The following is a 15,231-nucleotide window of genomic DNA, read 5'->3' on the forward strand; positions in this document are numbered from 1 at the left end:
TAAATTTTTAATACTTAAAGTTTCCAGAGGTAGAATGAAGATTCAACTTCACGTCTGATTTTTCCTATATCTTAATTTTTTTCACCACAGTTGATATTCAGTATTATTCTGTATTAGTTTTAGATGTACAGCAAATGGGTTAGAAAATCATGTACCTTATAGAGTGGCCCCCTGGTAGACCACCTTCTCACACCATACACAATAAACTCAAAATGGATTAAGGACTTCAATGTAAGGCTCGAAGCTACATGATTCCTAGAAGAAAACCTAAGAAGTAAAATCTCAGACCTGTCTCATAGCAATACATTTTTTATATATATCCTTGGGCAAGGGAAACACATGAAAAATAAACAAATGAGATTATAGCAAATTAAAAACAAATTGTACAGCAAAGGAAACATCAACAAAATGAAAAGACAACTTAAGAATAGGAGATTTTCACCAATGATAAGGAGTTAATATCCAAAATTTATAAAGAGCTCACACGACTTAACCCCAAAGGAGCAAACAAAGAGTAGGCAGAACGCAGAACAGACGCTTCTCCACGTTGGGACTTTTAATCCGTGCCTGGAACCGGGCAAATCCGTAGCCGTGGCTGTAAGTAACTGCGTAACAGTGGATTGCTCCACCCATGTGTGTGTGGATTAGCCCGTGCTGTTTAATGAAGACTTTTCTAGCTTCTCAGGTTAAATGTTGCAGTCCCGTGAGGCCTCCCCGATGATGGTTATTTCAGCCACGGCACGTCACCGCCGTGACTCCTACCGCTGCTGGCTGCCATGTGTTGGTGGCTTCTCCCGGGCCAGGCACTGCATGGACACGCTCAGTCCTCGCAAGAAGGGATTCCGTTCGGGGTTCATTCCACGAGGGAGGAACCTGAGGTTTAGCTCGGGGCCGGGGGCTTGCGCAAGCTGTTCCGCCCGTGGACTGTAGCGTCTACATGTACCACGTTCAGACCAGCCCTGCGTCCTGGAGAAACTCCTGCTGCGCATGCTGTCTGTTCCCAAGGCCCTTTATCCCCTGCAAAGTGATCGTTCCCTGCGCCCGTCCCCAGGGCCTGTCAGAGCTCCCATTTTCCCGTGCTGCTATTAATTACTTTCCATGTGCCTCGTAGCGAAAAGCGCTGCCCCCATGACCCACACTTCAATTATGTCCCCGTAATCCCGCCCCGCTTTCCTTGCCTTTCTGTAGATTAACTAATCCCAACCAGCGGGCGCTGTGGAAAGTCCCCGCGGGGCGGACGCCCTGCCGGCACCGCCGCCCCCCGCCCGCGCCATTCCCGCCCCCGCCATTCCCGCCCGCGTTCCCTGGTGGCCCGTGCGACAGCTGCTTTCACTCTGGCTCACGCCCATTCCCACCCCTGGTTCGACGTGGTCACTAGCTCCCTTCTCGCGCACCCCCTCGGGTGGGGCTGCATGAGCTCCGCCTCGGGGCTCTCAGCGCCCCCTCCCATCCCAGGCCGGATTCACTGTCCCCGACACCTTCATCGCGCCTTGCCTTCCCCCCCAGAGCACGTCAGCGCCGCGCCTCGACCTGAGTGCTCACACTCCCCCGTGACCACGGCCGTGCTCCAGGATGGGCGGCCAGACTGGCACGTTTCCCCTGCCGGCATGGAAACGCGTGGAAACGCCCGGCCCAGGGCCTCGGCTCCTTCACGGGCGGAGTGGCAGGCTCTCCTGAAGCCCCGCCCCCTCCGCGTCCTGCGCGCCCCCTGCTGGCGTGGTGTCAACACCCACACCGACACTGCAGACCTGAGCAAACACTGCTCGGCAGGCGTTTTGTTTTGTCTTGTTTTTCCCAAGGAGTTCTTTACCCACGCGCCAGGGTGCCTGATTCCGAACTCTGGCTCAGTTTCCTGTGAACACCGTTGCCCCCTGCGCCTTGGAGCCGTGAATCTTACACATTTGTCAGTTTCACACTTAATGCCAAATTTCAGCCGTTGCTCACCATGGCAACCCTTTTTAAAGTTTTCCTTAAGAAAAAGGTCCTTTGGTTTAAATCATTGCTGTTGTTGCTATTTTATATGGTAGCCCAAGGACTTGGTGTTCCCTGGACTGGTGGGTAACCTTGCAGGGGGCACGTGCAGTCACAAAAGCGTCATCCCTGCGTCCCCGCTTCCCGCTGCGTGGAGCTGAGCCCAGCCTGCGGCTGCCCCTCCTGTCAACTGGGGCCCCTCGCAGGCGTGATCGCAGGCGTGACGGAACCACGGAATCACAGAAGACGCGGCGCGTCACAGACGAGTCAGACTTGGAAGTGCAAAAACAAGTATCAGCAGCAACGAGGGCAGCTTCTCCTCTTAACTCTTTTTTTCTAATTGTTATTTACTGTTTTTAGAGAGTGAGACAGACAGACAGACAGTGAGAGGCATCGACTGTTGTTCCACTTATTTGTGCGTCATTGGTTGGCCCTTGTGCGTGTCCGGACTGGGGCGGCGCCTGCGGCCTTGGGGTGTCGGGTGGCGCGCTGCCCCGCGGAGCTGCCCCGCCGGGGCTCTCACAGCTCCTTTTCTGCGCAGACTCCCCGCGGGAGTTCTCTTCCTGACGGATCGGTCCTTCCTCATCCCACTGTTACAAACCCCGTAAATCCAAAGCATATATAACAGCACGCTCACCATCTCTCCTAGGCTGCCACCAATTTGTTAAATCCCACCTGTGCCAAGATGCTTTTGTCCTGGCATTTTTCTTCTCTATTACAGGTTATGAAATGTACGCTTGAATGTGGCTTCATCTAATGCTTGGGCTCATAAGGTTTCAAAGGACGTTAAATTAGAATTATTTCATGGAGCAGCGTTGAAGGCTGTATCGCTGTGTGTCACTGATTTGGATAACTGGATCATAAAAACAAAACCATCGACCTAATTCTTACAAATGCGTAGATGTGGCCTGTTTACAAGAGACATCCTGGAATTTCAGCAATGTAGGCTTAGATATTTTATAAAAATGAAAGGAGTACATTTTCTGCTTCTTCCACATTCTAGTGACTTAGTTCCAGGGACCGCGTGAGGTTTCTCTCAACAGTGTCCCTGACAGGAACGCCGCTCTCTCCTTTACGAGGATGTTTTGCTGGTGTTAAATGATTTACGCCCGATCTGCAGGGCCATGTCAACCTGCACAGTGACGCTGAGGTGCGTGTGTCGTTTCTGCAGGTGTGATGCTTTTTAAAGAAACTGGATGTAATTCCGTGTTCAGTGTCGTCACCACACAATCACCTGGGTGGGCAGCCAGCTCCACGCAGCACGCGCGTCCTTGAATGGGCGACCGCATCGACCTGACCGCTCGTGAGGGTGCGCGCTAGATTTTGCTCCATCTCCTCTCTTATCCTGCCCTCTCACCTTGGCGTCCGCATCCTCCTGCTTCACTGCTGTGTCTCGTGCCCGTTGACACTGCAGCCTTTGCACGGATTTCCTGTTTCTGCACATGCAGCATGGCGTGCGCTCCGAGGAGAGAAATGAAGGGGAGGAAGGGGCTGGGCAGGTTCACGGACAGAGGCTCTCGGTCAGGACTGAGGTGCCTGCTTCCTTTGCTCTGTGTTTCCCCAACTTTGTTATTAAATCGCAAAGACTGTAATGTTAGGGGCCAGGATCTTTCATTAATCACTTGAGTCCAGGATGCTGCAGGGCCACCGAGCCCCAAGCCCAGAGGAGGAAGTGTTCCTGTCGAATGGAAAATGCGGACAGCGGGCCACTGTCTCTGGATTAGTGGTGCGATGGAACAAGAAGGTGGGAAGGAAGGAGGGAGGGTCTGTGTTAGGAAAACACTCCTTTATGGGAAACCTGCTGCCCGGCCCAAAGAAACCCCCACGAAGCCGTCCTTCCCTGGCAGCAGCGCATGGGGCGGGGACATTTCTCGCCCATCGCCTCCCTTCAGAGCCCACTTCGCGCCGACTCTCTGATCCCGGATCGCCGCACCGGGTGTCTGAGTGTGACCTCCTGCCCGCTGCCACGTTCTACCTGCGCGATTGCGCGGGAAACACACAGCTGTTGGGGCAGGAGCCGTCACGGGGCCTGGAAAGGCAGCACCTGGGAGTCCCCCGGCCGGGGACCTGCTCTCTTCCCTGAAGATGTCGCCTCCCATGGGTCCTGCTTTCCTCAGTGGAGCAGCGCTCTTCGCTCACGAACGAGGCTTCGGAAATAATTCCAAACAGTGACGGCGGAGCTGAGACCCCAGCTCCCGGACACCCCCAGTTATAAACCCCCCTGAGTAGCTTTGCTTCTACATATTCTGCCCTTCTCACCTGAGCCTGGGTTGGCGTGGCGTGCACGGCTGGTATGAACCGCCGCAGAAGGGCGTCAGAAGGCACACGTCCATGACGTCCCTGTGTGAATAGTCTGAAGCCCTTAAACGCCGAGTCCTACCGGGCCCTCGAATCGCCGTGACACGTGTGCACAGGAAGCAGGAGTGTCCTTGTAATAAGGGGGAGAAATTAAGCCCACATTTGCCAGCCTGTTGCAGACCTATGGCTCAGACAACATGCTCAGGCAGCTGGACTTTTGATCGTATCATCCTACTTTTACTGAAATCTGTTTAAGTAGTGCATACATGTGACTAAAACATTTCATAATGTTAAAGGGGTCAGGAACGTCCCATTGAAATGCCCACTCTGCAATGCTACAGATAGAGAAACACGCGATCGGCTTGAACAGCCACGAAGCCATTCGCCTTCTCTCTGCCCTCGGAAAGCGGGCGTGCCCGCCGAGCGGCAGCGCAGCGCAGTGTGGCGCAGACACGGCCCGGCCCACAGCGCTGGCTCAGCGCGGAGAGACCTGAGCCCCGCGCCCCCTCCCTCCCCCAGCGACCCGCGCCGCGGGCCTGCGGTGCTGGGGGTGGGTTTTGTTTTTATTTATGACGTGGGGTTCAACGTCCAGGTGTTGTTTTGTGATAAGACCTAAGAAGGAAAAATAGATCTGAAGTGCCCAAATCTCTGCCATATCCAGATGGGACTTCTTCCCTCCAACCCCCCAGAACTTCCCAAAGTCCAGAGAGTCCTGGGGCCAGGCGGTCAGGGGCTACGTCACTGGGCCGGACAGGCCCCCTGCCTTTCTCGGCCTTTCCTTCTGTGAACTCTCACATCTACAGTGGGAAGCCGGTCACACAGCACCAGGCCGGCAGGTGACGACTGGCCCTGTGGCCCGGCCCCGCGGCCCCGTGCCCCATGTGTACACAGTGTTCTGCACAGGAAAAGCAAACATTTGGGAAGACGTTACTCTCAGTGTTCAAGGGAGGATTAAGTGGAAGGACAAAGAAAGTCCATAAGACACCAGGAGGGAAAAGGGACAACTGTCTCGGCATTTTCTGCGGATGCACATGGCTTCCACCGAGCACCGAGGAGAACCACATTCTGGCGGCTACGTGGACATGGTGGCCTCGTGGATTTCGAATGAAAAACTCCACCCATGCATTTAGTCCCAGGGAGCGTTGAGTCCAAAGAGGACCGTTTGGGCTAAAGGCAGCTTGCTGAAGCTGAGTCGTCCCAAGCCAAGTCAGCCCTGGAGAAATCAAGCTAAAGCTGCCCGTGTGCCGGGTGCCTGGCTCCTCCAGGCAAGGGCTGTCTCCGCAGCCACCAAAGCCCCAACCTCGTGCCTGTCTGGCCGCCTGCACGGAAAGACTCACCTGAATGTGTGAAAACACATCGCCGCTACCATGTTACAGTTTTATAGAATGTAGAATGTGCCAGATGTTTGGCTTTTTTATTTTTTAAAGAGTGGACTGATTTTATCCATTTCAAGACAGTCATGTATTCTTAGAAGAATCAATGACAGTTAGCAAAGAGGGAAAGAGCCACAAAATAGACTCAGCCGGTCTCAGTCACACCTGTAAGGAAACATGTAAACAAAATGTGTGTGCTCGAGTTGCAGCCACAGCTGTCTAAAGCTGCAAATTCCCTTGGCTGATCAGCCTGACATCATGTGGCAGGAACTGACAGTATGTCACTTGCCGATGCTTTACGACACGCCGTTTAAAGTTTTCTAATTGCAGATGCTCTGCTGCCGGCAAGGAGCGGGAGAGTGAGCCTGGGAGGCGGCAGCGCCAGAGGGAGAAGGGCGAGAAGCCGTGCTGCACGGGGGCGCGTGCATTCTGCGACACGGCAGACAGCTGTGTCCCCACGGGCTACACGGCAGAAGGGCACCGCACAGCGAATCCTCAGCGAGCTGTCACATCAGGACCACGCCGCACAACGTCAGATCGACGAGGACTATCTTCGTATGAGGAACCTGGCTCTCAATTAAGTTGAAATAGCTTCAGACAATTTAGTTTAAGTACTTTTCTTGCACGCTGTGCAATAAACAACTGTAATGTAAATCTTAGCAAAACTGGAAAAAAGGACCGTTAAAACCGGGCACCGTCGTCACCCTGGCTCTCGCGTTTTGCATCTTGACTGCACCGCAGGCTTTCCGTTTGGCGCTTCTTTACACCGGCTCGTTAAACACGATCCTGTAACAAGTTTAGCGCCACCCGAAGCGCTTCTGCGCCATTTTCAGTCTGGGGATCAGCCCACAGTATTTTCCCGTGACCATATTCCACTTAGGAACCACATCCGGTTGCAGAGCCGGGGGTATCTAGTGCCGAAATCCTTCCGTGCAGGTCACCGGTGCTCGCTGTGACAGGCGGCAGAGGGCGTGCTGAGCATCCAGGACTCTGTCACACGTGCCCCGGATTCACGTCATCCTGGCTGGGTCACCTGGGACACGCTATTTTCTGGCAAAGCCTCCAGTTCTGCAGCTGCTAAATTGAGCTAATACTCCTCCGAGTGTCTCAGGCCTGGCACCGGTTATGCGAGATGCTCCAGGGGCTCAGAATCGCTGCCGGCTGTCCCTGCTGACCCTTAGTCACAGACAGGCGGCCGTGGAGCGAGAGCAGAGACCGGGGACCAGCCCTGGCTGAAGTCAGAGAGACACATGCCCTCGTTTGTCCTCTTTGTTGGTGCTACATCCGCAGTGTTTCACTTTTAGCTTACAGCACTTGATTCTCCGTATCCTCGAAATTATACAAATTAATAGTATTTCTTTCCCCATAATTTAACATACTGAATGTTTCCAATGCTTGCTTCTGCAGATAATGCTATAATTAGTGTCTCTGTACGTGGAGCATTGTTTTCCTCTCCTATTTAATTATTTTCTAAGAATGGAATTCTAGGAGAGTTATTTGTGCTCTGCAAACTCCAGGCTGCAAGGCATTTCAGCACAATTACGCTCGGTTTTGATGTATTTCCTTCTAATTTGTGAGGAGTTAGCATTAAAACGACACCCTAAAGTTGCTTTAATTGCCCCTTGGTTTCCAGGGGAATACGCCCGCTTAGTACTTGTGCTCACACGTTGGTTTTGGAAGGAAGCATTTATCAGGGACCTAAGAGGCATCGCACACGCGTACCAGTGAGGTCAGTAAACAGCACTGCCAAGGGCCCCTTAGCGAGGGCTCCGTGCTTTCCTAGCCGCACGCCGCCTGCCTCCACCGCCGAGTGAATTGTCGGGGAGCGGGAGCCTCTGCGGGCGGAGCCAGAGCAGACCGAGGTGACCGTGTGCCGGTGAGGTTCCACCCAGAGCCGGATGTGGGGCTGCGTGCGGTCCGTATGCTGCCATGGGGCTCTGTTAGTTCTCATATGGGGGCCACAAAGTGAAGGAAACAAGAAAATACCAACTGGCGTGGAAATAATAGCTTAATGGATGGAGACAGACAACAGAAATGAAGAAGCGAGTGAAGACCAGTCAGATGTGTCACATCCAATTGGAACATGTTTGTTCCAACTGCACTCGGAGTCGCTTTCGTTAAGGAAATCGTATCTGATGAAGAGCTGAGTGACCAGCTGCCTGACGTCTCAGGACGGGCCTGCTCTTGGCACCGGAAGCCCCACGTCCTGGGAGACCTGTCCTCGGCAACGCAGGGTTACGTGGCCCCTGAAGCAAGCCGTCCAAGGACAGCGGGAGCGCGGCCCTGATCAAAGGGACGGCCGGGGCCCCGGTCCTGAGATGGGGCCATGGCACGGGCGGGGCCGACGGTGGCCAGGGGTCGCAGAGGAGGTCAGGAGACGGGTCAGAAGACCCGGCAGGGCCCGTGGGCCGTGACCTGGCCTTGCGCTTCCATCTCGAGCCAAGGGGAGGCCGCTGGAGGGTTTTGAGAAGAGAAGCGGCATCGTTGCCCCTGAAATGGAACAGCGTCCCCTGGAGGAAAGATGACGGGGCGGGGGAGGGGAGGGCCGGGTGGGAGCCCCGCCAGGACGGCAGGGCAGGCGCCAGGACGAGAGGGGACGGTGCCTGGGGAACGAGGGCGGCTGTGAGGTTCCGAGAAGTGACCGGATCCAGGCGTGGCGTAAAGAGGGCCACTGGGCTGTCATTTCTCCGTCGCTGTGGGATGTGAGAGGGGTGGAGGAGTCACCGACGAGCCACGATGTTTTCCTCAGCTGCTGGAGGAGTGGAGTGGACGTTTGTTGAAATTGAGAAGAGTGACAATGCCAGGTTTGGAAAGGAGAGACCGAGGCATGGACTGGGGGCTGTTGCGTCTGGAATGCCACTTAGACGGACGTCCCCAGGTTGGGTCCTACAGGCGGTGGGGCACAGAGAGCTGAGATTTGCAGGGAGCTGGAACCGAACTAGACATTTGGAAAGTATCAGCCTGCACGGGTGCTTACGTCCGCGCAACAGAAACGGGGTGAGGGAATGAAGGTCCAAGGTCGGGCTCCCAGGCACTTCCCGCAGGCCTGGAGATGGAAGGAGCCACGGGGAGCACGAGAAGGGGAGGCCAAGGCAGCGAGGAGGCGGCGAGAGCAGCGGGCAGAGGCGCCGGTGGGCAGCGGGCAGCGTGGGCGGCACCGGGCCCTGCGACGCGCATCCGGATGCTGGGCAGGTCCTGCCCAGGAAGGCGGAAACCGCGGGCGAGCGCCCGGGACCACGCTGCTGCATTTGCAGCTTCTTACAGATTGGCTGTTATTTCGAGGTTTCAAAAAGCTTGGAAAGTCTAGTGAGAACAGTGTTTAAGGAAGAGGAGATGGACAGCTGTCAAGGGTTGCGGAGCGCGTGCGTAACGGGGAGGCTGCGAGCTCCCCTGGGAGGGGCCGCGGGGCCTGCGAGCCGAGAGCCCGACTCGAGTGGGCTCCAGAGGGGACAGAGACGGGGACAGGGGTGCTGAATTCGCGGCCACGGGCGGCCCTCCCGAGGCAGGCTGCCGGAAGGGGGTTTCAGGAAGTCAGGCTGCAGGCGGTGTGGGCTTGGCAGGTAGACAAGCTTTCTTCTGCGCTTTGAATTCCGCCCTTAAGATGTACTGCTACCAGTAAGTATACAGAGGCAAGGAATATAATAACTGTAGAGTTGTTGTTTTTTTAAAAAATTTGTATGGGCAAAATTATAACGAGTTTGTATGCTGAGAACAATTCTGCAAGAAGAAGAGAAACGGGCCCTTCCAAGAGAGGAGCGAGCAGTGATGCTTCGGCCCAGTGTCTGATCGGGAAGAGCGCAAGCCCTCGGCCTGGGCGTCGGCAGGATAGGGGTGCCCACAGCGCACAGCAAGGGCTCGGTATCGGCTCAAGTGCGGACAGGCGACCAGATAGGGCGGTGATCGTTATAAAACCTCTTAGCTTTTTCTTTTTTTCTTTTAGTGAAATAGGCTGCAAAATCACCCCGGGAGTGAACGTGGTAGCAGATGCAGGGAGGTTGAGGAAGAAGCTACGAAGTGGTCATCCCCGGGGAGGGGGCTGAGCAGATGAGCGAAGTAAAGCAGCCACACCCTCGTCTGGGGACAGTCATTTAAAACCAGACCTGCTGGCCTCCTTTCGCTTTGGGTTTTCCTCCAGCCACACTTACCCTCACGGGGGCGAACGTGGACTCTGTTCACATTCAAAACTAAGGCATGGGCCCTGGGGTTGAGGCACACACAAGGCAGTGGTTCCGATGATGGCCCTGACACCTCAGGACGGCAAGGGACACAGGAGGGCCTGCGGGGCGGGGAGAGGGGACGGGAAGATGCAGCCAGACTGGAGGGCTCTAGGCCCCGGGGGGGTCACAACACCACTGCGTGAGGGCGTTCAAGAAAGCGGCCCGGGGCCACCAGAAATAAGGGCCTGGCACGGGGGCGTCGAACCCGCGGCCACGGGAAACATCCACTTCCGGGCCGTGGAAAGCTAAAGGACAGCGGCAGAAAGGGTGGCAAAAGTGGCGTCAGGGCATCGGAAGGTGGGGAGCGAGTAGCTGGAGAGCCCAAAAGGCCAAGGCTCGTGAGAACTCGGGCAAGTGGGGAGAGGGGAAACCAGGCCGTGAGCCGGCAGCAAAGCGTCACGCGCCGTGCGGCCGCCTGGAGACTCGCGATGGCTGCAAGGAGGGAGGTACCAGATTCTGAGGACAAGAGGTCTGGAGCAGGGATGCGTTAGGGAGGACGGAATAGAAGTGTTTTGCCATGTATAACGTGCACTGGCATTTCTGTGTGCATTATACACAGGATTATTATACCCATTCTCGTACCCGTGGTGTGTAATCATTATACCTGTGTATAATGCGCATCCTTTTTTTGCCCTCAAAAATTTGGGCAGAAAAGTGCGCATTACACACAACAAAATGCGGAAATCCGGAAGAAGCGATGAGAAGTATGGGCGTGGACACGTGGTCCTGCTGCAGGACCACGGGCACTTGGCTCATGGAACCAAAATGTGGACCCTGGAGGAGCCTGATGATCCAAAGCCTTCGGGAGGCACCAGTTCCCACAGAGACAGAAAGGCGGGAAGTGCCTGGGGCACAGGGCGTTTTGCTGGAGGTGACCTGGAGTTTCAGAGGACCCGCGGCAGCGTTTCCAGGGCTCCGGAGCAGCACGGGTCGGCCGCAGGAGATGGGCAGGTCTTTGAGGGGACAGGGTGACCTAGGAGACCAGTGCCCCTTCCAGGGCCGCAAGTCCACGGGGAGAGGGAGGCTCTTCCGATGGCCCCGGCACAACACGGTGGTGGTGAGTCTCCAAGAGCGGCAGCCGTGGGGGCGGGGGAGGGCGGCGCTTGTCCCCAGGCACACCCAGGCCCTGGTGGAGAGGAGGCCTGGCCCCACCCCGCTCTCGGTGACTTGCTCCTCCCTCTGACGGCCGCTTCGCTCCTGGTGGAAGCTTGTAGAACTTACGATGAAGTGCATAAAAGCAGCTTAATTCAACCAATGAGCATTGTGCAATCCTCGTACGCCAAGCTGGTGAAAATACGCCCAACTATTTTGATGAAATAGCATTTGTCTGCCTGGCTCTATGCATAACACGGTCATTAATTAACTTCACCTTCACACCAACCCTCCGCGCAGATGCCGCTACCCTCTCCTGTTACAAACGGCCAGAGTGAGGCCCAGAGACGGGGAGACCTTGTTACAGGAGGGTGGGTGAGTTCAGACTGAAACGCAGGCAGCCTGCCTGCCGAGTGTTCGCTGGTGCCGACGCTCCGCACGGCCCTGGGGGGCCGGGTCTGGGAGAAACTGGGTGTTGTGTGTGGACGCATGTTCTCCTTTCCTGGACTCTTTCCCATACAGTTTTTAATGCTGGGAAGAGACTGTATCTAACTGTACATCCTGTATGTTATCAGCGCCATATCCTAGCTCAGGAAGTCACTGGAGCAACGTTGCAAATGCTCGCTAGGCACATTGGGTGGCAGCCTCCCAGGACAGAGGGTTGTTCTGCGCCAAGGGTGAGAAGCCACAACCTCAGAGTCCTCTGTCCACGACAGTGTTAAAGAGGAAACGGCTTCCTCCTGGTCGTCTTTTTCATGGGAGAGCTCTGCACAGCGAGACACAGCGACCTCCTCGGACCCCCGGGGCCTCCGCCACGCACGCTTCTCCAGGAGAGGAGCGGGAGCGGAGGTCTGAGCGGCTGTCTCGAGGCTGTGGGTGTCTGCGTTGCTCCCCTGGAAATTGGTGGCGTCATTTCATCACTGACGAAGCCTCCGGCTTCATCAAGATCCTTGCAGTTGCTTTAGGAAAGTTCAGTATTCTTCCATTTATGTTTGTTGGGCGCTTTTTTGGTGAGAAACAAAATATCATCATCTGTTACCAAATGTTATGTACATAGTCAATGGTATATGGAGAGTAGATGAGTATTTGTAAAATGAAATGTTTATAAATATAATTCCTTCCTTCCTTCCTTCCTTCCTTCCTTCCTTTTATCCACTACTTACTACAATGCTTATTTATATTATATGTATTTCATCTTTTTTGACTTCCTACTTGGTCTTTTTCCAACATATTCTCATTTAAGTTTTCATGCAACTATATCCTAGTTGGAAACTTTTTACAAACCAAAGTGTCTCTGTTATGATTATATCTTATGATATTAACTTATCTGAAGTTGAAAACCAAATACACATTCCAAACTCTAGAAAACAAAGATGAAGATAACTTCTTTTGAGAGCACTGTTTTTTCAAATGCACTTGGGTCGAAGCGTTAAGGGAAGACGGCCACGTGTGTTTAGGTTTTAAAGTGTTGCCCACTGACCTCTGTCTCCCAAGACCCCAAGACGGTCCTTGGAAAGACTGATAGTCCATCTACGGATGAGAGGTGCACAGCGACCACACAGTCCAGATTTTAGAAAACCACAAGGTCACACCTCCCTAGGATGGCAATTCGGTGACTGATATGCTGTCAATGTGGGACTTTCCATGGACCTAAGTCTACAAATATGTAACGCCCCCCAGTCAGACAGAGCCTCAGCTTTCAGTTGGGCAGTGTCTGTCCCCATTCCAGGCTGACCCTCTGTCGATGCACTTGTGTGTGAGACCACCTTTTCCTCTGTCCCTTGCAGCAGAGGGCGCCTGCGGGGGGACCCTGCGGGGGACGAGCAGCAGCATTTCCAGCCCCCACTTCCCCTCAGAGTACGAGAACAACGCCGACTGCACGTGGACCATCCTGGCCGAGCCTGGGGACACCATTGCGCTGGTCTTCACCGACTTTCAGCTGGAGGAGGGCTACGACTTCCTAGAGATCAGCGGGACGGAGGCGCCTTCCATATGGTAAGTGCGGGCGAGCAGCACGCGTCCCCAGTTCCCGCGCGACACTTGCTCGGAGGCCTTCACTGGGGGTTGTTGGCAGGCACGGGCATTCTTTCTTTGCCTTGCCTTTCTGTGCTGGCTACTAAAAAGCCGTCAGTACTTTGTGGGACTGACTCCAAAGTTCCTAAGATGTCTTTGTGTGGGCACCTGGGGCTGGGAAAGCTCTCCATGCCCTGAGCGTGTCGCTGGAACTGACTATGCCCCGACTCTGGACTCTTGCAAAGTCACCAAAGACGGCTAAGCAAGGTAAGTGTTGGATTTGGTCCAGAGCCAATGCAAAGCGATCAGATCTCTGTGGGCTTGGGCGTTAGCGATCGCTGATCACCTGCGCTGCAGGTGCAGGGCCAAACGATTCTTGTTCTCCCTGGACCTATGGCACCACGTCACAGAGTCACTCGGAGGGTCACAGGCAAACCACACAGACTCAGCAAACACACGCGTGAGGTTGGACAACGCGGCCGGCAGCAGAGTCAGGAAAACCGGGTCCCCTTAGTTGCACTTGACTCAGGCGTGTGGTGTTGGTGGCTTCGGCTGCGTCTCCTGGTGCAACTGGGAGCGGGGGATTCGAAGACCAGGTGGCAAAAGGCTTGGCGTGTGTCTTGGTTTAAGACACGTGTTGTAGGTTGAACTGTTTTTGTCATTTGAATTATTTAATTTCTCAGCACTTCCAGTCCTGCATCAGTTACCTGTGTCAGGTGTTGCCCTGCGGGCCGGCGGGGACGCGCGCGCGTTCGGGTCTCGGCGGAGCAGAGGGAGGGCTGGCCCTGCGCGCACCCATGGGGGACAGGAAACGGGGTCGGGGCTGCTTCTGCAGATTCCGCATGCACTTCAGCGCGAAGCCGAAAGGATGGAATACCAACCTAAGGCGCATCAAAAATCAGCCACCCTGGTTTAAACCGCTATTAAATGAAATTTTATTTTATTTCCCAAGACTCAAGACTCAAAGCAGAGGATTCCTATTAATGGATAAACTATCTCCTTGCATTCGTTCTACTGTGCTTATGCTAAATGTTTGTTCAATGTCCTCGGCTTTTAGATCCCGCTGTTCTGGCTCTCAGAAAGTCAATGTGAAGCAAAATACGCGGTGCCTGATTCTCAGGAAGTGTGTGATTAACGGTGAAAAGGCCGTACCTGTGAGAAATTCTAGGGATCGCTGGCGCTGAGTGATCACCTGGCTGGTCAGATGCCAGAGGCCTGTTTGAAAAGACAGACCACACAAGCAAGGGCACTCGGAGAAGAAGCTACTTGGAAAGCCGTTAGGAACAATAATAGGATTAGCCCTATTTTTATTTCATTTGGAGTGAAATTACCAGCTCAGCTGTGTTTCACGGGAGGCTGCCATGGTTACAGTGGAGGCGGTTTAAATGTGGTGAATGACGTCAGGTGCCGAAAGTGTCCGACGTTCCATGTGCCGGGGCTTGCACGCGGGGCCCGACCGACGGGGGCGCATCAGAGAAGGCCCGAGCGTTCTCCCAGCCCGGCCCTGCCGCCCCGCCGACGGCCCGTCAGAACCCTCCCCCGACAGAGCGCTGCCGCTCCGGCGGCTCCGCGCAGCGCGCCCCAGGAATCGCGACGTTCCGGGCCCTGCCAAGCCCCAGGCGCTGCGAGGGCAGCCACGCGACTTTTCTTCTGAAGTGCTTGTCGGCGGGGCACCTGACTCGTCGCTTGGGAAATCGCACAGAGAAGGAACGTTGATTTCATTCCAGAGCAGCGCCACTATGGTTTCTAAATTAAGACGTGGAGGTTCAGCGGGTCCAGAACACGTTGTTGTGAGAGGACATAGCTCAGGGGCGTCGCTGTCTTTCACCATCGTGTCCTCTCAGTGGGAATTGTCTCGCTTCCCTCCGGAGACAGGGAACGCATGTGGGGTGCAGAAGGGGGGAGCAGGGATGTGCAGGCGCCCGCAGACGGGCCCGCAGTGCACTCGGCCGCTTGGGTCTGGGAGAACCTTTGTGACTCAGCCTCGGGCCCTGCCAGGGGGCTGCCTTGTCCTCCCGGAGAGCGCCTGCCGCTGTGCCTCCCCTGAGGCCCCCGCGGTCCCTCGCATGCCCGCACGGCTCTGCCCGCGCCTTCTGGCCTGTACCAGGCTGCGCTGAGGGGCCGGCATCTGCGTGGGACTGCGCCCGGCTGGGTCCTGGTCAAGGAGATGCCATTTCCCTGTCAGACCCACCTTCTTGCTGACGCCGCAGCAGAGCTTCAAGGAAATCGGGGAGGCCCATTGAGCATCAAAGAGGCCTTGAAGGGTC

The 15,231-nt window shown here is 55.2% G+C and overlaps 1 protein-coding gene across 1 annotated transcript in view; it reads left to right on the forward strand.

Annotated features, from left to right (window-relative positions):
• CSMD1 (CUB and Sushi multiple domains 1) overlaps nucleotides 1-15,231 on the forward strand; it is a 720,682-nt gene that overhangs the window by 293,346 nt on the left and 412,105 nt on the right. Inside the window, exon 5 of the mRNA XM_054565852.1 lies at nucleotides 12,739-12,946. Within this exon, the coding sequence (XP_054421827.1) occupies nucleotides 12,739-12,946 (208 nt within the window). The remainder of the gene's footprint in view (nucleotides 1-12,738; nucleotides 12,947-15,231) is intronic.

This window comes from Pteronotus mesoamericanus, unplaced genomic scaffold (genome assembly GCF_021234165.1).
Source record: "Pteronotus mesoamericanus isolate MK-2021 breed Mesoamerican mustached bat unplaced genomic scaffold, CSHL_Meso_final contig_169, whole genome shotgun sequence".
Taxonomy (NCBI): domain Eukaryota; kingdom Metazoa; phylum Chordata; class Mammalia; order Chiroptera; family Mormoopidae; genus Pteronotus; species Pteronotus mesoamericanus.